At 35.8% G+C, this 23,431-nt stretch overlaps 1 protein-coding gene across 4 annotated transcripts in view; it reads left to right on the top strand.

Annotated features, from left to right (window-relative positions):
• The window catches only part of Fkbp5 (FKBP prolyl isomerase 5), a 110,641-nt gene that overhangs the window by 65,671 nt on the left and 21,539 nt on the right, over window positions 1–23,431 (top strand). For all 4 annotated transcript variants that reach the window (XM_015487605.2, XM_048805178.1, XM_015487604.2 and 1 more), the window contains 3 exons: window positions 4,129–4,271; window positions 5,166–5,280; window positions 21,775–21,931. In XM_015487605.2, coding sequence (XP_015343091.1) covers window positions 4,129–4,271; window positions 5,166–5,280; window positions 21,775–21,931 — 415 coding nt within the window. The remainder of the gene's footprint in view (window positions 1–4,128; window positions 4,272–5,165; window positions 5,281–21,774; window positions 21,932–23,431) is intronic.

The raw sequence follows: 23,431 nt of genomic DNA, 5'->3' as shown, positions 1-23,431 counted from the left end.
AATTACTTTACATACTATCTTCTTTTTTTTTTTTAAGAGAGAGTGAGAGAGAGAGAGAATTTTTTTAATATTTATTTTTTAGTTTTCGGCGGACACAACATCTTTGTTTGTATGTGGTGCTGAGGATCGAACCCGTGCCGCACGCATGCCAGGCGAGTGCGCTACTGCTTGAGCCACATCCCCAGCCCCAGACATACTATCTTCTGAGTCTTGCTTCACCTTAGAGAAACTCACATTGTAACAAGTGAAATTTATTCACTTCCCAAAATTTAATTCAATCCAAAATATAGTACAAAAAGAAAGGCATCTGAGACCAATCAAAACAAAATCTTTATTCTCCTTATTTTTTTTCTTCTTCAGGATAAAAAGCAGGTAAATAATTGAGATATTAAAGAAACTTAAATTTTAAATTGCAAGTGATATATTATGAGTGTGATTTATATAGTAAAGATGATATGGGGGCTGGGGTTATGGCTCAGTGGTAGAGGACTTAGCCTCACACATGTGAGGCACTGGGTTCAATCCTCAGCACCACATAAAAATAAATAAAAAGATATTGTGTCCATCTACAATTAAAAAAAGAAAAGTTAAAAAAAAAAAAAAAAGATGATATGGAACTCTTGTTCCTAAAGAGCCTTAAAGACATCCTTGGCCTTTAACATACACATGAATTGATCCACTTTATATGTTTTAAATTTTAAAAGTTTGTATGGTTCCTTGCTTAAAGCAATATTTTAAATTAACCTACAACCAATCCTGATTGTGTCAAGTCAGAGGCTTTTACTATACAAAGAAATTTATGTAGCAATTTAGGTGCAAAATTTTCATTGGAGGGCTGGGGATGTGGCTCAAGCGGTAGCGCGCTCGCCTGGCATGCGTGCGGCCTGGGTTCGATCCTCAGCACCACATACAAACAAAGATGTTGTGTCCGCCGAAAACTAAAAATAAAATAAGTATTAAAAAAAAAATTTTTTTTTCATTGGAATTTGATAATTGTTAAAGACAATATGGTATTTTCAAAAGATAGAATAGTATATATAGTTATTAAGTCATGTTTTTAGATATTTATTATAAGAAAAATGCTCATATAATCTGAAATATGAAGAGTGGGCTATAAAACCATGTACAATTATGACTGCAGCTTTAAGAATGGGCATGTAAATATTTAATATGCAAAGTATACATATATAATTAAAAGGAAATGAATCAAGGATTTGATAGAAGTTTCCCCAGATGCTAGAATTTCAGAGGGTTTTTAATTGTATCTTCTGTGCTTTCCTGATAGTCTGTAAGTATGTATTATTTTTCAAAAACCGGGGGGAAATGTTCTTTAAGAGCCCCAATGTTTGTGGTTTTTAGAAATGTACTTGTGTTACTGTGAGTCTGACTCTTTGCTCAGTGTGTTTCATCCGTTTCTGAAGCTTTGTGTAAAAGAACTATTAAGGTTCCCAGTGTTCTTTAATGTTCCAAAGAAGAAGAGCAAAAAGTACTGGCATGATTTCTTTAATGTGGGGCTCCTTTGGGTTTAATTGACAGGCTGGTGTTTCAAACTTCTAAGGTCTAATATGGATAACACCCATGAATTAGGCCTTTTTTGCCTGCCCTCACCTGACCAGGCAGAATTAATCACCCCTTCTCTGTGCCTGTGTTAATACTCTTATTTTAGTGCTTTCCATGTTTTGTTAAAAAACAAAAACCAAAAAAAACAATGCACATGTGTATCTTCCCCCCACCCCAGCCATACTACATTGCATGTTCCCTGAAAGGAAGAAGGGAATGACCTATCTTTGTATTCTTAGTACAAAACACAGACCTTTGCTTCTCAGTAATTGGCCAAATGTCTTGAGCAAATACACAATAGTACCTCCTCCAATGTGCAGATTTCCTGAAGGAGCATATAAGGAATTTGTCTTAACATATCAGTTATAATTTAGAAGAGCAGAGGTTTTCAGTGCTAAACCACAGCACAGTGAAGAGTATCAGTGAAAGGAAAGCAGCCCATCAACAGCAGACTTTGAGTTTCTTCTGAGGATTGTGGATTGTTTTCACAACAGAACTACATGTGGTGAGCATATAAATTGATGTAGCTATTTTGGAAAGGCACTTGAGCAATATCTGTCAAATATAAAATGCATGTCACCTTTGCATCTGTAGGAATTTAGCCTCTAAATACACTTTTCATAAATAGTCATGGGCAATACTCATTAGAGGCTGTTGTTTGTAATATGTTTCTGAGTAGGAGATTGTAATGTTACACAGAATATTAGCAAATATATCTGTGATGGGGGTGACAACGATGACGACCCTGGCTTTTCTTTATTAAAATACATATTATAGCCAGTTGTGGTGGTGTGCACCTATAGTCCCAGCTACGAGAGGCTGAGGCAGGAGGATCACTTGAGCCCGAGTTCAAAACTAGCCTTGACAACATAGCAAGATTCTATCTCTAACAAGAACAGAAATAAAAATAAGCATCATATGCCAGGCAGTGTGCCATTCATTTGACATGTTTTATCTAGTAATTCTTATTACAACCATATGGAAGAAACGGTCACCTGTTTTGCAAATGAGGAAACTGACCCCACAGAGATTAAATAACTTGCACAACAGCTAGTAAAGGGCAGACCTGATATTCAGTCTAGCACTTTTAATCGCTAAAATGCATGTTGTCCACTCTACTGATGGAGAAGAATATATTAAGTGAAAAGCAGTTTAGGATGGGGAGGGAGAAAAGCAGTTCAGTATTGAATGTATAGTATACTATCATATGTTTTTAATTTAAAAAAAGTGATAGCACACACTGGAAGTAAACACAACAGAAGCTTTTTACAAGAAGAGATAAATGACCTTTTACCAATATATGTATCTTTTTCTTTTGTGTTTTGATAGCAGGTATGTATTACTTATGTAAAATTTTAACTAAAGTAAGTGGAGATAACATTTCAAAAAATTCTAGTATTTAATGAAGACTAAGCTGAAATCAAGCAATAAGTGCTTTGTTCATTCCTACTTACATAACTTTATGTTGGGTTCTCCTTATTCTAATGACCTACCTTCAGCTCTCAATCCAAGATAACAGTTAACTTCCAAATTCACTTCTGCAGTTCATAGCTTATCTTATCCTACTTTGAATATCTTATCCTACTTTGAGTGTTTGATTGACATAGCACAAGTATAAATTTTTATTCTTTTAAATTACTTTCATTTTCCCCAAAGAGTTTGAGACTACTTACAGTAAGATATAGTTAAAGATGAACATGATAAAACTGTAAATATTGAGATTACAATTATGTAATCTTAGCAGAGTTCTACATTTAACTTTTAAGTTTCCTGAAATTGCAAAAAAGTAAAGGATTTTGATTTTTTTGTGTGTGTTTGTATGCGTGTATACTACTAGGGATTGAGCCCAGGGGCATTTAACCACTGAGCCATATCCTTAGCCCTTTTTTATATTTTGTTTAGAGACAGGGTCTTGCTTAGTTGTTTAGGGCCTTGCTAAGTTTGCTGAGGCTAGCTTTGAACCTGTGATCTTCCTGCTTCAGCCTCCCACACTGCTGGGATTACAGGCGTTTGCCAGCACACCCAGCAGGATTATGAATTATTATTATTTGATAAGAGGACACACACTTTTTTGTCTGAAGAAACAGTTTTTTCTGATTCTAAATTTTTTAAAAAATTTGTTTCTTGGACCCTTTTATACAATTTATACTTTTTTAGTTGTTTTGTGATTTTGTTTTTTTTCTCCCCAACTAAATTATAAGCTTCCTTAGGACAAACTCCTTTTTCCATACTATTTTTGTTCCATCTCTGCCTAGAAAACATGCACTTATTATTATGGCTGAAAGGAACAGTTGCAGCACAGCCACATTTCATGGATTATGTTACCACTACTTTTCAAAGACTTGATCTTTGATACCACTTTCATCCTCCTCAGCAGGGAATCTTCTCTGATAGTCTTCCAAAAAAATCATAATTTATTTCTTTGCATGTAGCTTTTACTGAGTTCTGCCTTACAACCCATAATTTCTAGCCAAGTATACAGTGTGAAAAATTGGAAATTTGTTTGACTCTTGTTTTGTGAAAGTCACATCTTTTTAAATATGACCTATACCTTTTCTTTTCTCTTAGGTCAAGTTATCAAGGCATGGGACATTGGGGTGGCTACCATGAAGAAAGGAGAGGTCTGCCATTTGCTTTGCAAACCAGAATATGCGTATGGCTCAGCAGGCAGCCTCCCTAAAATTCCCTCAAATGCTACTCTTTTTTTTGAGGCAAGTATATCTCTGAGCCTTGTCAACATCTGTTCTGCTATAGGGTTGCCTTTGAAGCAGCAGTCAATGAATGGAACAAGGAGCTGAGCTTGCTATTGAGAATCAGATCCAACTTATTTATTTTGGAGCTTGGCTTCTTGAATTATTTCCCACAAACTATAGGGATGTGTGCCAGTGCTTTCTTAGAAACGTGTCTCTGGCACAGAAAGGGCATATCCAAATAAACAAAAGACACTAGACTTAAAAATAAAGGTTCTGGACAGAAGTATAAGTCTGACATACTTAGAAGTACAAGGATGAAAGTGGTGGAGATAAATGTTGAAATATGCCTATACCAAATTTTAAGTTATTTTCACATCATAAAGTTTTATAAATGTCATAGATCTGTCTTTATTGGAAGTAGTAGGTTGTGATATGCTGTTTTTCCTATTTTGAATTAACTATACATGTTTGTAAAAACCTAATATTAAGAACTGTTCTAACTGGGTGATACACACTTTCAGTCAGTTGTAGGCCAGATTCCTAGGATTTATTCTTATATTTTGAAAATGGAACTTCATAACTTTGGGGTAGAAAAGTGGTGGCCTCAGAGTCAGACATCAAGTTCTGTGCCAGCACCTTGTCACTCTGGCTTTTTGCCCACAAGGCAGTTTTCCTAGTATTTCCTGTCTGTCTTTGCACTGCAGCCCCACAGGATATAGTCCTAGACATTATCCTTACACAAAGTTCTTTCCAAGTATTGAAAAGTACAGTGCGTTTTTTTCCCCTATTTTTCCAATAACAAAGTTTTTTAAAAGTTTTATTTGTAAAATGAAAGAAAAATCAGTTGCCTTTACATATGTTAAATTGGCTTTGTTTGATCCTTTCTCAGCTAAATCTTTTTTTCCTTTCTAGATTGAGCTCCTGGATTTCAAAGGAGAGGATTTATTTGAAGATGCAGGCATTATCAGGAGAATCAAACGGAAAGGAGAGGGGTATTCAAACCCAAATGAAGGAGCAACTGTAGAAAGTAAGTATAAAACTTGGGTTCTATTTAGTGGATGAAATGGAAATTGTTTTAAAAACTCTGTTTATAGAAATAAACATTGAATATACTTCAAGAATAGTTTTAGATTCAACATTTATTTAAATGACTTCATTTAGTAAGTATTAATTTAACGTGTGCATGCCAGGCACCCTGCCGGTCTCGATGAACTCCAAAATGAATAAAAGGCAATTCCATCCATCAAGGAATTCTCAGTCAGGACTCTTTGGGGGTCCCAACAACTATATTAATAGTCTCACATATTTATTAATTTGTGTCTCACGATGACCTTATGAGATAAGATTTATTATCCCCAGGAGAAAAAAGTGAGTTCAGGGATGTATAAAAATTGCCCAAGCTTACAAAGTTACTAAACAGAACACTGGATTGTAATCCCTTTTAGGACTCTCAAACCCATCTCCCTATGATAACTGATTGTTCTTCTTCCCTCCCAGAACACATTGTATATACCACCCTGTATAGGACATCTTTCTATCTTTCTTTCTTTCAATATTTCAATATTTATTTTTAGTTTTAGGTGGACACAATATCATTATTTTATTTTTATGTGGTGCTGAGGATCAAACCCAGTGTCCTGCGCATGCCAGGCGAGCGCGCTACCACTTGAGCCACATCCCCAACCCAGGACATATCACTTTATATTACAATGAGTATTTGCCTGTTTCCCCAAGTATTTAGTGAGCATTTGAAAACGAGCATCTTTCTTTATCTTTTTATTTTCAGCATTTGCTTCAGGGTCCAACACATATTTGGTATTTAGTAAAACTTTCTACATGTATAAATGTTTAAAAGATACCATTATTGATTTGAATCCTTCAAAAAGGAAACATAAAGAAATACTTGCATTAAGAAAAACTCAAGGCTGGAGTTGTGGGTCAGTGGTAGTGCGCTTGCCTAGCATGTATGAGGCACTGGGTTCAATTCTCAGCACCACATACAAATAAATAAAATAAAGGTCCACCAACAACTAAAAATAAATAAATATTTAAAAAGAAAGAAAAATTCAAAAGCCTAAAGGTCCACCAACAACTAAAAATAAATAAACAAATAAACAAACAAATAAATAAATATTAAAAAAAGAAAGAAACAGAAAAATTCAAAAGCCAGGTGCAGTGGCATGCACCTATAGTCCTGACTACTTGGCAATCTGAGACAGGAGAATTTCTGGAGTCCGGCAGTTCAAGACCAACCTGAGCAACATAGCTCATTGTGCTCTATATGTGTACTTTGAATTGAAATGTGTTCTGTCATGTATAACAAATTAGAATAAATAAATAACGTTTTAAAAAATGAAAAAGAAAAAACCCAAATCACTAAATAACATGAACTATTATTATAAAAGGTTTATTTAAAATAAAGAGTTACCAAGTGTATTGGCAATCTCAGCAACTTGGGAGGCTGAGGCAAGAGGATCACAAATTCAAGGCACTGAAGTCTGGATAACTTAGCTAGACCCTGTCTCAAAATTTTTTTTTAAAGGCAGGAGCTGGGCACAGTCACACACGCTGGGATTACAGCCTGTAATCCCAATGGTTTGGGAGGCAGAGGCTGGCTTTGAATTTGCAATCCACCTGCTCTAAGCAACATAGCGAGACCCTGTCTCTAAATACATTTTAAAAAAAGAGCTGGGGATGTGGCTCAGTGGTTGAGTGCCCTGGGTTCAATCCGTATTATTTAAAACAGTTAACCAAAATAGTTGATGTTCTTGTTTTTTTTAAAAAACATTTTTAGTTGTTATGGACCTTTATTTTATTTATTTGTATGTGGTGCTGAGAATTGAACCCAGTGCGTCACACATGCTAGGCAAGTGCACTACCACTGAGCCACAACTCCAGCCCCGATGTTCTTATTTTTAATAGTGTAGATACTACTTTGGAACTGTATTTCATTTCCAAAGTCTATGTTACATCAAATTTAGTTGTCTTTTTATTGAAAGGAGTTGTAAATATTCAACGAAATATTGTAGTTGAAGTGTTTAGAACATTGTCATTTGTGGTAAGTTTTACACTAAATGAAGAGGTCATCAGATGTATGTCAGAGAAAGAACCCAGGCCAGAAATCAGGAGGTAGGGTTCCAGGTGTAGCTAGACCTCACTTCTGGTCTTTTGACTCCTTTTTAGACATTGAAGTAGGGGTTGGACCTCTGGTTTCTAAGGTTCTACCAGTCCTAAAAATCTGTGATAGAATTCTAAAGGTTTATGAAAGCTATGGAAATGATCAAAAATTGTCTTCACTATTTTAATAGACACTTAAATTTATTTATATCATTTGTTTAATTTTTTATTATGAAAAGTTTCAAATGCATATACAACAGCTTTTTTCCTATGATACAGAAACTCCTCAGATTAAAAACACATTATGAGTTGTTGAACTCATAATGTGTTTTTAAACTGTATATTTTTGTCAGACGATTATAGACAAGATCTCAAAACTGTCACTATAGTCGAAATTAGATCTTGTTTTTGGTAATACTTTCAATGGGAATCATATTTTAACTGTTTTGAAATAATTTTAGACTTACAGAAAAGTTGCAAAACTCTTACAAAAAGTTCCCTTATGTGCTTCACCCAGCTTCCCCTAATGTTAAAGATCTTACCTAACCACAGGATATTTATCAAAATCAGGAAATTAACATTGATAACAATACTGTTAACTGTCTGCAGATCTTACTTGAATCTAACCAATTACCACAATAATGTCCCTTTCTGATCTAGGATCAAATTCAGGATCTAGTAGTATATTTAGTTGTCATGTCCCTATAATTCCCCTCCAGTGTGATAGGTCTTCAGGCTTTGTTTTTCATGACTCTGGCACTTTTGAAGATGACTGGCCTTTGTGTAGAATATCTTTCAGTTTAGTTTCCTCTGATGTTGAGGTTATGCATTTTTGAAAAATATCATAGGAGTGATGTTGTGCCCTTCTGGGTTCATCATTATCAAGAGGTACATGGTTTTGATGTCTCATTACTGCTGATAACTTAGATCTCTTGTTTAAGGTGAAGTCTGCCTTGTTTCTCTTCTATTAAAGTTACTATTTTGCACTTTGTAATTACTAAGTATTTCATTAAGAAAAATGCTGACACTGTGCAGGTTGGTTCACATCATACCTTCATATGCTTATTATCATTAATGATTAGCATTATCATATGCTCATCCATTAATGATTAATGATTTTTGGATAAAATAATGATTACTGTGGTATTTGACTAATGGCAATTTTTCTATTTCCATTGTTCTTTCCAAATTTATTAACTGAAATTCTACTGTCAGGAAAAGCAGCCTTTTCTCCCATATGTATATATTGTTTATATCATTATGTATCTGTGGGTATTTATTTTCTTCTGTTAGTCATTTTTCATTACTATTCTTATTTTATTGCTCAGATTATACCAGATTTGGCCATTGAAAACTTCTTTAAGTTGGCTTTTTTATTTTTTCAACATATCCCCATTGGGTTTTTTGTTTTGTTTTGTTTGGGGGCATTGTTTTTGTTTTTGCACTTCCCTATTTTCTGATGCTCTAGGCTCATCTTAAAATTTCTTTGCTCCAGGCCTAGAATCAGCCTTGCCTCCAAAGACGACTTTTATTAGAAAGGGGTATTTAGAAACCAAGATCTGGGTGCTAGGTGTGCTTGCACTGTAGGACTGCTTCTAGAATGTCTTAGCAGACAGAGGCAGGAAGTGTGTGTGTGTGCGCGCGCGCGCGCTCTATGTATTTCTTTTTCAATCTTCATATGTATTAAGAATCATGAGTAAACTGGGCATGGTGGCATATGCCTGTAATCACAGTAGCTTCGGAGTCTGAAGCAGGTGGATTGTGAGTTCAAAGCTAGCCTCAGCAATTTAGTGAGGCCCTAAGCATATTAGCAAGACCCTGTCTCTATAAATAAAATATAAAGAGGGCTGGGAATGTGGTTCAGTGAGTAAATGCCCCTGGGTTCAATCCCTGGTACCAAAAACAATTAAAAGAACTCTGAGGGGCTGGGGATGTGGCTCAAGCGGTAACACACTTGCCTGGCATGCGCGGGGCGCTGGGTTCGATCCTCAGCACCACATAAAATAAAATAAAGATATTGTGTCCACCAAAAACTGAAAAATAAATATTAAAAAATTCTCTCTCTTCTCTCTCTCTTAAAAAAAAAAAAAAAAAAAGAACTCTTGAGTACATGCTGACAGTTTCAGGTCACTGCCACAGATTTGTTCTCCCTTTGCTCATTTGAAACTTTTTTCTTATCTGTGCTACCCTAGAATGCTTATGAAGTAGTCTTAGCATTACTAACCCATGGCCCCATGAAAAACACATTTCCTAAGCAGGAAATAATTATCTAGGGTTTTAATTTTTTTTATATTTGTTTTTTAGTTGTAGTTGGACACAATACCTTTATTTCACTTGTTAATTTTTATGTGGTGCTGAGGATCGAACCCAGGGTCTCACACATGTGAAGCGAGCACTCTACTGCTGAGCCACAACCCCAGACCTTATCTAGGGTTTTTAATTTAGGAAAATTTTTTCTTTCTCACTCTCTTTAGTGTAGTTTTTATTCATTTGTAGTACAGTTTGGTTCCCATATTTCTTTTGCAGAGAAGAGCAGATGCATGTTTGTTTTTTTCATATATCCCCTTATTTTTTCCATAAAGTATAGTATAGAATACTATGGATAGAACTTTTTTTAAGAGTATTTGAAGATTTTTTTATGAATAATCCTATTATTTTTTCCTGTTTCCAAATATTTTAAGAGTAAAGGCAATGACTAATCTTTTGTTTCTCATCTTATTAGAAGGTACTTCCCTGGGAAATTTGAGTAAATCGTTTATTTTTACTTTCTGCCCGGTGTTTTTGTTTATTTTCTTTTCTTTTCTCTCTCTCTCTCTCTCTCTCTCTCTCTCTCTCTGTTGTTGTTGTTTAACCCCAGGGATGCTTTTACCCTGAGCTACATCCCCGCCCCCCCTTTTTTTTTTTTAATTTTTATTTTGAGACAGGGCCTTGCTAATTTTCTGAGGTTGACCTTGAACTTGTGGTCCTCCTGCCTCAGCTGCTGGAGTCCTTGGGATTACAGGCATGCACTACTATGCCTGGCCTGCCTTCCTTCTTTTAAGCACATTAGCTACATAAGGGCGAAAACAGAGATTGCCTTAAATGTGCTCTCTGTTTCAAACCAGGATTACCTTGTTCCTTTTGAAGTCTTTTCAGTTCTTACTGGTTTGCCTTTTCTTTATAGCATCAAAAAAAAAAAAAAGAACTCTTGAGTACATGCTGACAGTTTCAGTTCACTGCCACAGATTTGTTCTCCCTTTGCTCATTTGAGTTTCAAACCCAGTTATAAATCCTAGAACTAAAGCTATCTCTACAGTGAAAGAGTAGACCATGATCACCCATTACCTTATGTTGTTATGTAAGAGTTATTAAGTTTCTGTAATTTTGCATAAAGATCCAATAAAGTAGTTCTGCATAGGGGACACACACAATTTGAAGTCATGGACTTGAGTTTTGAGTGTTGAGTATTACTTGATATTTTTAGGACTTTAGATAAATTACTTACCCACCTCAGGTATCCAGGTTTTTCAGCTAGAAAATGGGAATAATTGTTTACCCCTACAGTTTATTGTGATAGTTATGAAGAAAGGTAATCTAGCATATGATGGATACTTAATTTCTTTTTTCCAATCTTATATATACCCTTTATATAATTTGTTTTGTTTCCTTCAAATGAATTTATGGAGGGCTAGAGCTATAGCTTAGTGGCAGAGCACTTGCCTGGCATGTGTGAAGCACTGGGTTCAATCTTCAGCACCACATAAACAAATAGAATAAAAGGCATTCTGTCCAATTACAACTACAAAAAAAAAATGACTTATGGGATTTCTTACATCTAGTCCATTAGCAAATCCTTTAGGCTATGCCAGGGTTGACCTAGAACTCATGGTTAATTTGTCTCTAGTAACAGTAAATCAATTTTATATCTTTTTAATAGTTATCAGATATGTATCACATTTCTGTAGAATTTTTTTCTTTTGAAGAGTAATGTGGACCAAATCAAAAGGCTTTTACTGACGGGCTGGAGCAGAGTGGCACTCAGTGGCAGACTGCTTGCCTAGCATTTGTGAGGCACAGGGTTTGATCCTTAGCACCATGTATAGAGGCATTCTGTCCATCCACAACTAAAAAATAAATAAATAAATAAATTAAATAAATAACATGACCTGGTTCCACTTTGAGGATGGGATTCCAGGTTCATTTTTTTAAGTCTTTTTCTGAATTGTAATCTTTTGCTTCCTTTTCATAATTTGTCTCTATGTGGAAGAGAGAGCTTATGTTAGTTGGTTTGACAAGATTTATTCTTTCTCAAAGAATTTTTTGTTTTTACTCTATATGTCAGGATCCTAATGTTAGCAAACCAATTTTTGGTTCTGTTCCACTGTGCTTTTTCTTGTGTCAGTTAAAATGACTGTCTTGTAATTTTTCCATTAAAAAAAAAAGGTACCCTAATTGATATGATTAAGAAGACTGATACTTTAGTCATTTATTTTAGTTAAATTGACAGTAGTGGTTAATCGCCACTTTTAAGCTCTGCTTTCCTAGAAAATCCAGTGTAGGGGTTGGGATTGTGGCTCAACGGTAGAGCGCTCACCTAGCACGGGCAGGACCCGGGTTCCGTCCTCAGCATCACATAAAAATAAAGGCATTGTGTTGTGTCCATCTACACCTAAAAAATAAATAAATATTTTTTTTAAAAAATCCAGTGTAACTGACAAGGCTCTAAATATTTCCAGTTCCTCTTCCCTCAACTCCTAGTCTCTCACATCTTCTGATATTTCAATTTCAGTGGTTGGAGCAGGCTCATCAAAAGGCTGGCCTAGTGTCGGGTCTCTTGCCTCAGTACTTTCAGTCACATTTGAATGCAGAAAATGCACAATCAGCAGTATTTCCAAATGAGAACATTTTGACAAAGTGATCTGTAGGTTCAAGTTGTTAGAATGCCCCCTTTAGCCACTGAAATGATAAGTGGGTGGGTTGGGGAGAGACTTTCAAAAAAGAAGAAAAAAATCAATAACGGTACTGGAAAATAGCAGAATATAAAAAGTGGGCCAGAAATTATGAAGAAGTTTTGGAATATGTAAAGCAGATGAAATTGGACTGGTGGAAAACTAGATTCAGCAAATTCAACCCAAAACAGGTGTAGAGAAGACCTCTGCAGAGGTACATACTGTTCTTCTCAACAGGCTAGGGCAGAACTCCAAGCTCACAATCAGTTGGTGCTAGGAAGCCAGAACAGGCTATGGGGCAATCATCAGGATTGTTATAAAACAATATGGAACAGCTGGGCTAGTAACCTCTTCTGCAGTAGTTCCTAGCTTTGGCTGAATTTAGAATTCTCTGGCGGTCCTTTAAAAATCCTGATGCCCGTGCCTTAGACCAATTAAATGAAAATCCCAAAGAATGGAACAATTATTTTTAAAAACTCACTAGGTAATTCTAGTTTGTAGCCAAGGGCTGAAAACTATTACCTTAGGGTCTGTCTGATTGTGGCTTTTGCTCCAAAGCTAAATCCAAGGTTAAGGCCAGGTTCTAAAGTAAACTGGCAATCTGCCTCAGAAGACTGCAGGTGTTAATCTTGAACTAGAGAAAGAGACTATAAAGTGTCTGAAATTTTAAAATAGACTTAAAGGGGAAAAAAAGTGAAAAGGCAGCTTGCTATAATAGCAAATAATTTCAGAGTTCCACTTCTGAATTCCATAACATCAGCAATGGGAAATGGTGTTTCCAACCTTACTCTGCACACACGCTCAGCCTATAGTAACTGCTCAATAAAATCTGGGCATGGTGGCACACATCTGTAATCCCAGCAATTCTGGAGGCTGAGGCAGGAGGATTCCAAGTTAAGGCAACCTCAGCAAGTTAGCAAGATCCTGTCTAAAAATATAAAAAGGACTGGAGATGTTAACTCAGCGGTAAAGCACTCCTGGGTTCAATCTCCAGTACCATATACCAAAAGTTACTGCTCAGTAAATGTTTGTGAAATTGTCATCCATAACCCCCCTGCCCCCAAATCAGCTTACCCTTTTGGGAAAATACATTGCCATGAAAATACATTCGACTGCTTAGAAAAACAGTGCCAGACCATTTGATCATTCTGAATTCCTTTTTTTTTTTTTTTTTAATAAAATTGACCAGACAGCATCATCATCAGTAAATATCACAAGGGGTGGGGGGCAGGGGCGGGGAGCACCAAGGTAAACTAACAGAAGAAATAGAAGAGAACTTTAAAATACTGATTACTATCTTCAGAGATAGTTGAAAGGATATTAGATTCATAAATCAAAAAACCAAGTTTTCTGAAGGAAAGGGAAGACAGGAAAGTTTCTGAAAATTAAGAGTATGTTTATCAAAATTGAAACTCAAGGAAGGACAAAGAGCGCAACAAATGGTCCCTGAAATCTGAATTGGTGATCTGAATCATAGTCAAGGATATCTCAAAACACAGGAAAAGATATATAAAAGGTGAACAAAAAATGAGAGGACATAGATGAAAAATCCAGGAGAGACAATGAATCAGACATGTAATAGAAAATTTCCTAGGGGAGGAAGGAAAGAGTCTTAAGAATATCAGGGTCAGTTGATAGGCAGACAGGAAAAAGAAGTTTTCCACTGTTTTCATCTAGATATAGCCTAGTGAAATTTCTGAATTCCCTAGCTTAAAAGAAAGTTCTGAATTCTTCCAGAGAGGAACAAGGTATGTGCAAAGGAACGAGGAGGATCTTATTGGTGATACTAAATACAAAGATGGGAGCTTTGACCATTATTATTTTCTGTATTTTGAATCTAGAATTCAGTCCACAATCTATCATTTAAGTAGGAGAACAAAATTAACTTTAGAATATGCAGATTGATACCCTTTTTGAAACAAATACTGTAGGTTGTGGTAAAACATAAGAAGAAATAACAACTCAAGGAATAAAATACTAGTGAACAAAACAACAATTTTTGTATTGAATATTTTTTTACCTGAAAAGAGCCTTGAAATGGTAGAGCTATAATATTAAAAGTAATATTGATAATTTAAGTTTAACAATCTGAACCAAGGGGCTAGGATTGTAGCTCAGAGGCAGAGCGCTCGCCCAGCATATGTGAGGCCCTGGGTTCGATCCTCAGCACCACATAAAAATAAATAAGTCAAACAAAAGTATTGTGTCCATCTACAACTAAATAATAATAAATTAAAAAAACAAACAATCTAAACCGAGGTTCTGGGTCTTTCCCTGCACACACACATTTTTTTAATTCATGCATTGTAGTTGTACATAATGATGGGATTTGTTATTAACATTCTTACATGCATATAATATAACAATATAATTTGGTCAATATCACTCATCAGCACTTCCCTTCTCCCTGCCCCCTTCCTACCCTTTCATCCTTTCTTGAGCTCTCTTTGATTTTTTTTTCTAAGTTGTGGATGGACATAATAACTTTTTAAAATTTACTTTTTATATGGTACTGAGGATGGAACCCAGTGCCTCACAGGTGCCAGGCAAGTGCTCCATCACTGAGCTACAAGCCTCTCCCTCTGATTTTCTTGAAATTCGTTCCCACCTTTCTTTTCCTTTTTCCACTAGCTTCTGCATACAAAAATATGACTCTTGACCTTCTGAGTTTTACTTTTTTTGTGTGTGTGTGGTGCTGGGGATTGAACCCAGGGCCTTGTGCATGCAGGGCAAGCACTCTACCAACTGAGCTCTATCCCCAGCATCTCATTTTTCTTTATGGCTGAAAAAAAACTCCATTGTGTGTGTTTAATGTTTTCTTTATCCATTCATTCATTGATGGACACATGGATATGTATGTATCACTGTAGCATAATGACTTTAATTCTTCAAGATAAATACCTAGAAGTAGTATATTTTGGTCACATGGTGTTTCCATGTGTAGTCTTTGAGGAATCTTCATACTGATTACCATAGTGGTTGTACTAAATTATTAACCTACCAACAGTGTAAAAGTTATTTCTTTTTCTCCACATCCTGTCTGTTCTGGGTCATTTTAACAGTGTGGTAGGTGGAAGAAATGGAGACAGGAGGCCTAATTGTCCAAAATAATTTTCTTATTCCAGAGAAAATCATGCTGTTTTGTGGTCTTTGGCAGTACTGGGGATTGAACCTGGAGCCTTGCACATGCTAGGCAAGTGCCCTACCACTAAGCTACATTTCCAACCTCTTTTATTTTGAGATAAGCCCTTTCTATTTTGTAACAGAGTTTTGCTAAATTGTGAAAATTTAGCTGACCTCAAACTTGCAGATCCTCCTGCCAGATACTCCTCTGGAGTATCTGGGATTATAGGCTTATACCTCTGCACCTGGCCTGTGCTGATTTATACAATTTGTGGAAAATTTAATGGAAAGTATTAGTAAAAATAGCACTTAGAACTACCAAAGCATCCAGTTGGAGTGGGGAACTAGAGGAACCAAAAAAAAAAAAAATCAATTCAGCAAAAATAATAAGGAAACTGTTGTATAAGAAATCTAAAATAAGAATAAAACCGCTCATCAGTGATTTCAAAAAATATGGATGAGTTAAAGTCTCCTATTAAAGACAGAAAGCCTCATAAAGTGAAAATGTGACAGTTATAACAAAATCTATCTGTTCTTTATAACTGAAATCACAAAAACAAGGCACCAAAAATTGAAGATAAACTGGGCATGATAGTGCATGCCTATAATCCCACTGACTTGGGAGGCTGAGGCAGGAGGATTACAAATTGGAGGCCATCCTCAGTAATTTAGACCCTAAGAAAACTAGTAAGACCATGTCTCAATAATAATAAAACAAAAAGAACTGGGAATGTACTTTAATGGTATAGCACCCCTGGGTTCAATCTCTGGTACCTCCCCCACCCCAAATTGCTTTTTGTTGTTGTTGTTGTTGTTGTTGTTGTTTTAAATAGACCATGTTGAGATCTTGTAGAGCTGAGGCTTTTTGTTTTGGTGGTGATGGTCATTGTTCACATGCTTTTGAAGTACTTATGAATGTCCTGGAAAATAAGTCTAAGAGAAAGCAAGTTCTTGAAACTATTTTATTATGTTTTCACAAAATGACATAGTATATCTTGGTCTAAAGTGAACAGTGTTAATTCTGTCAGAAGTTTTGGATTTATATAGCTCCTTTCTTTGTAAAAGGTATTCTATCTCCAACTCTTCAGGTAGTATATAATCATAGTAGAAAATATTCTTTTATTGGTTAAAAAAAAAAAGACCCAACCAACCAATGGATCATTTATTTTAGAGTAATTATAAAACAAAAGCTCCATATTGTTAATAAATTTGAATAGCCTCCTAGAATTTATTAAAATAGGAGTAGTGACTAATGGATTCAAAAAGAAAATTTCTATTAATTAGTGAAAATTACCATCCTTTTCTTAATGCCCATTTTCACATTAGTCATTAAATAAACATTTACTTCCTGGCCCTGAACTGTGTGCTGAAATACAAAAGAAGTATAATACAGTGCATTTGCCTATTAGGAATTTTACTTGACTTATACTTGGACAGCTGTCTGTGGTGCCATTAAAATTTTCATATACAGAGTTCTAAGACATATTTAATCTGGTGTAATTTATGACTAATTATAGGAAAATAATGACAGCTAGCATTCATTGAGTTCATCTCTATATTCAAACATAATACTGTTTTCACATGATAGACACCACAGTGTATGAATTAATGAATACCAGGTACTGTGCTAAAGCTTTAATTCAATACCTAATTTAATTCTTAGCATCTATGTGTTAACTAGTATTATTATCGCTATTCTATAGATGAAAAGACTGAGGTCCTAATAGTTTAAATTGTGTCCCCAAACCACAATTGTTAAGTTGCAAAATGGCACTGGCATCCAGGTCTGGCTCAGTGCTCTACTGGTATGGAATGAAGAGTGTTGAGTTTGTGTTGATTAAGTTATTTGCTGGGTGTATGCTTCCTGTTTAGACTAAGGAAGAAGAAATCATTTGCATAAATGTAACATCATTCCAGTGGCCAGGTCCCATGCCTGCCCTCTGTTACTATCTGTCCTGAGTTCCATAAGCAATCTCCCAATAGTGTTCATTCACCTCAAATAAAACAAAATGGTATGGGAGGGGGGAGGCAGTTAGGGGAAATTTGACCACTATGCCTGATGAAAGCCATTTTCTTGTAATCGGTGATTAATATGTCTTTTAAAAATTCATCTCTGCTTGCCTTTATAGAGCAATTATTAAGATTCCACCCTGTCAGATGCCCTGCTCTGTTAGGCAGGAGAAACTCATTTGGTATGAATTAGGCAGCAGAGAAAACCCTTGCTGAGTGGGAGTAACCTGTCACAACCTGATTTTCTCTGGTCAAATGACCAGTCTTGTTTAGTTAGTAGTAATGCCATTATATTCCCATTCAGATCCCCATGACCCAGCAATTGTTTTGGGAATGAGTGCAAAGCTATCAGACACCAACTACTATAATTAGAAAAGGAGAAAACAGACACTTACCAGAGCTAACGTCTTTAGGCTGGAGTGTTTACAGTGCCTTTTTTTTTTTTTTTTTTTTAAGTTATGAAGCCTCTTTCTCAATTTCACTTCCTAAAATACCAATTGTACAGTTTAGGGGTTCTTGCATTCCAGTTTTTGTTACTGCTGTGCACTCTCTCTTTCCTTTTTTCCCCTATTTTAATCGAAGTACAAATTGCTGTCAGCACATCGAGTTCATGTGCCAGCCACATTCAGAACAGGGTGTTCTGTGCTCTTCAAAACAAAATTGCTCTAGGGCAGTAAGAGAACAATAAGTCAGAGCTCCAGTTTAAATGATGTTTTGCAGCAGACTGGGCTCACTTGATGTGGTTACACTTGGATTGCGCAGCTAAGCTTGGATAATTTGGTTTGGTTTAACTTTGTGGGACTTAGAGGACCTTCCTCCCTTTAAGTTATGTAGACTTTGAGTCAGGAGAAAATATTGTCTCTTTTTCACTTGTTTATTTCTTTCTCTACCAAAAAAGCCTTAAGTAGAAGCATCCTGTATGTACTTTTATTCTCTTTGGAACGTCATAGATCGTTTACTTCCCATAAATCATCTTGGTTGAGATTAGCGACAGACCTCTTGAGCCCTAGAGACTAAGCTCCCAAGTGAGTCATGCTGCTTTTTATTAAATATTTATTAAGTGAGTATTTGCACTAAGAGATATAAGGTCAAAAGCAACCACAGGTCTTCCACAGCCAGAGCTGCCATGGTTTTCTTTGGTAGCAGTTGTTAAGACAATATACAAGAAAATAACTGGATCTGTAGGAACTAGGCATATCATCTGTATCTATCACCTAGAGAGGGGAGCCCTCATTATGGCAATGGCAATCTTCCTGTGCTCCAAGTGGTATGTGAATTCTTGTTAGCAATCTTATAGAACTTGTCACTCGTGTTCCAAGTTTAGAAACCAGTTAACCCAACAAAGATAGCCTTTGCTACTTGTAGATATAAAGAATCAATGGGCTGTATATACCCTGAGGCAATGATACCGCCTCTTGCTCTGATATTGCAGATAACATCAATATTACATGGTGGTAGTTTTATGTATACAAATATAAACTGCTGTTCAGGTGTGGGTCTGTATCAGAATAAGATTTTATGGTACTCTAATAGGTAGTGATTGTTCAGGTCCAATTTTGAAGAATTAGATATGCCAGAAGAAAAAAAAATAGCCTGTATATAAGATAATAAGTATTTATAGGAGCAAGCACAAAAAAGTTCCCCTTCATATTAGACAGTCACAGACACTACTGGTTCCATCATTTATTGTCTCTTTGAGACAGACTAGTTACAATGAATGTTTTGTTTTCTTAATTATGCCTTTTTTATAGTTTTACTTAGCTTTGTTTTTTATTTTTTGTTTGTTTTGACTTGCTTACTTCACTTATCTTTCCCAACATGTTTATTAGTAGGCAGTCTTTTTATCCCTCTAATGATGGGTTATCACATGTAAAGAGAACCCTGAAATTATTTATATGATTTCAAGTACATACAAGCTGAAAGCCAGGCTAGGAAACTGACACACAGGCAGAAATCCTTTGCAGGGTCTGGATTTCCTGTTTTGAAAACACATTCAAACTTGATCAACCAAAAGCCACAACAAATATACTGATAATTTCCTCCCCTACTAAATGTGCTATACTTTTGGGGTGGGGATAGGGGGAGGTAATACTTCTAACAATAACCCTCAGACCAAAAAAATCTGTTAACATCCCAATACTTGAGACATTACATAATACATGAGTTAAAATTCATTTTGCTCAGCAATCTTTTTCATAAAAAGTATCATCCATTAGTCTAAATTAAATTTCTTGGGAAGATTTAAGAAAATTTAGGTATGCAAACTTCTAAGAACTCTCAACCCCTTTAGAAAATCAACTTTTACTCCAGTAAAAATATCTTAAGCCTTAGACTCCCTCCTGCAGAACCTAATGTGGATGGAATTGAAAATAGTAAATTGAATTTATTTTTAAAATATTTCCAATTCAGAATGACCTTCAATTTGTTGCAGGTTGAATGTTTTATCTAGAGCATTCCAAAAATGAATATAATTTACAGGGAAACATTGCATTTATGAGTATGGGATATAAAACAAAATACCATATACCAACCCCACCCTGAAAGCCAGTCTAGCTCCTGCTGTCACTTGAAGGAACTGACTCAAGATCCAGGCCTCTTTAGTTTACTCCAAGCTTTTTGGACTCCATCGTATATTTGCAATGGGAGCAAATCATTAATACTACCTGTATTAATCCTAGTGAGTTAAAAAAGGGTAGAGAGCTTTAAAGCATATATATCCAGGCAATATTTGGGTTTTTAGTATGTATACTAACCACCACTGTTTACTCTTCATAGTTTATCTCATTTCACAGGCCTAAGCTAAAGATAAACCCATCAAATGACTAGCTATAGTAGTTAGCTTTGAAGCTGGTTTCAGGCCTATGTTGAGTTATATTATTCAATTCTCTGGGTCATAGAATCATAGAATTTTAGAGCTTTGAGGGACATTTGAGGTCATGTAGTTCAAACGTATAGTAAGTTGTAATTGAAAATCACAACTATTTTGGAAAATAATAGTTATCTTATTGGATGTGGGATACGTTTAAGAGAAGAGTGATTTTTAGTTTCTCTAAAGCAAATTATTGATCCAAAGTTGATCATCCAGTATTAGAAAAGAAGTGTTTTAGGAAACTGCCATAGATTTGAATATAGGCTATTATATTAAAGAAGTAAGAATAACGAATTTTCTCATGAAAGACAAATTATTATATTCCCTGGTGAATGTTACCCTAGCTTATAAGCCATCTGTTTTTCTTACTGAGTCAAAGACTGGAAGGTATAAATATTCGTAATGTTAACAGTAGTTGGAAGGTTTCAGAGAATTGTTTTTCCTAGAAAAATGAATCTAACCTATCAAGGAAAAACAATGTGTATATGTATTTTTTCTATTTTGTATTAATATGAAAGCCTCTTATCTAATATGAAATAACCCTGGGAATAAGCTCAATGAATTTGGGTGGCCTGGGGACTTAGATCCCAAGAAATTGACCTTTTCACTTTACATTTCAAAAGAGGTTGTTAATAATAATTTGATTTGTAAAGTTATAGTATACTGTTGATTCCTTCACACTTTAAATTTATTACTTCCACTAAGGAAAACAGCTTAGTTACTTATGTGTTTCCTTTGGATTTTTCATTTTTATTCATATATATTTGTGAATGTGATTAGGACCCTTAAAGAGGAAAGAGCTTCAGTTAACCTTGGTATATTATTAAGGAAATAACCACTCAGTTGGGTTCTTGCCCAAGAATCTAAAGTCAAGATACAGTTATAGAAGGTCATTATATATTTGATATTAAGTTTGTGGCATTTTAATAATTATCTTTTATGTAATCTGTCTTGACCCTGTGTTACAAGTAAGGAAACAGTCATAGGCTTAGAATAAACCTATGTTCTAGTTGGATTTTTTGTTTGGGGGGGGGGTTTGTTTTTTGGTTTGGGGGGTTTTGTTTGTTTGTGTCAAGGATTGAACCCAGGGGTACTTAACCATCGAGCCACATCCCCAGTCCTATGTTTTAAATTTTAGTTTTCAGACAGGGTCTCACTATGAACTTGTGATCCTCCTGTCTCAGCCTTCTAAGCTGCTGGGATTTCAGGCATGCACCACTGAGCCCAGCTTCTAGTTGGTTTTATTGCCCACTAAGCCTCTTATTGATAAGGTTATCAGCAATTTTATGTTTAGCTTAAAACAGAAATATGATTGCTGGGTGGGCGAAACTGAGATGAGATGTAGCACTATGTTTCTTAATGAAATGAGAGAGGGGAAATGGTATTTGCTACATTGGTGGCCACTCACTCTTCACTTCACTGAATTACTGAGTCCTAAGGAGCCACTTTGTTGATTGTCCTGTCTCACCCTCAGTCCACCTAGAAGGCTGCTGTGGTGGAAGGATGTTTGATTGCAGAGATGTGGTATTCACTGTTGGTGAAGGAGAAGACCATGACATTCCAATTGGAATTGACAAAGCCCTGGAGAAAATGCAGCGGGAAGAACAATGTATTTTGTATCTTGGACCACGGTAAGCAGCATACCAGTTCAGCACACTGAGAAGGTATCTAAAGAACAAAGATATGCTTACTTTTTCATTCAGCATTTTGATATTTTCAGTGATGTTAATACAACAGTGGAAACATTCATTGAGTCAGGTCATAGTTAGTCATCAAGTAAATTAATGGACCTTATAGTATCACAAAGGTTTTGCAAGTATGTTTATTTGGTTGATGCATGTTAAGGATAATATTACCAGCCATGTAGCCAAGTCAGGCAGTTATCAGTCCTCATATGTAATTCTCTTGCCCCTGTTCTCTTTTTCTCTGAATTGGGCAGAAGGCATTGGGAGTTGAAGCATTTGGATGATTTACTACCGCTTGAATTTGTGCCACATATTCTTATAGAGGCATCTCCCTCCTGTACCCCTGCAAAAAAAGCCTGTTCTTCCTGGATCTAAAGGCAGCGGAGATGACTTATTTTTGCCTAAATTTTTCCCATTATAAGGATATCCATTAGCACTTCCAAGCTTAGAACTATCAGACACTGACAGTCTCTCTTGTGAAAACATGTTTGGTATTATTTTTAGATCAAAAATTATACCATGAATCCAAGCCTTCTATCTTGAGAAATGAACCCCTGAGAGAAACCAGTGTGTTTTGATTCTGTTTACATGAAAGTGCATCTGCTTATCTAATAATGTGTTTTCCCTGGGCTCCAAGGACTTTCATTGGTAGGATTTTGAGTTAATAAGACTCTTGATGACCTCCCTTGCCAATAGGTAATATCATGCCTTTTGTACTGTTGCCTTTGTGTAGCCTCTGTAGTAACACAGTGGCTTATTTACCTTTGTCCTAGCACTTGATCCATAATCATATTTCTCAGGTGATGTTTTGGTCATGCCACTACCCACTTGAGAATCCTTCCAAGATATTCCACCATGAACTCTTCAAAGCCTTTATTGAGGCAGTAACACTTCTTTATTACTTTTTTTTTTTTGTAATAGGAATTAAATCCAGGGACATGTTACCACTGAGCCACATCCTCAGCCCATTTTATTTTTTATTTTGAGATAGTGTCTCACTAACTTGCCAAGGGCCTCACTAAAATACCAAGGCTGGCCTTGAACTTGTGATCCTCCTGTCTCAACCTCCCAAATTGCTGGGGTTACAGATGTATAACACCATGCCTGGCTCTAATTACTTTTAATCTAGTATTCCAAAATTATAGTAAACTCGCTAGAAGATGGGATTTATATTTAATGTATGTTTGCATATTTAAGCTCCTTGAGGATAAGTTCTATGTATATTGTGAGCATATAATATATGAATCAGTTCATTACATTTTAACCTAGCTGATTAGTGGCAAAAAGAAAAGGAAATTGTCTTTATTTATAAATGCAAATAGTTCCTTGCAGGTTTAAACTGTTTGCTGTATATATCATTAATCGTTAAACCCTGCTCTGCAGCTTACCAACTATGTGCACTTGAACAAGTCACTTATCTCCCCTTCTGTAAGTAGGGATAACAGT

This window comes from Marmota marmota, unplaced genomic scaffold (assembly GCF_001458135.2).
Source record: "Marmota marmota marmota unplaced genomic scaffold, marMar, whole genome shotgun sequence".
In the NCBI taxonomy this organism is placed as follows: Eukaryota; Metazoa; Chordata; class Mammalia; order Rodentia; family Sciuridae; genus Marmota; species Marmota marmota.
This window is presented reverse-complemented; position numbering and strand designations above follow the sequence as displayed.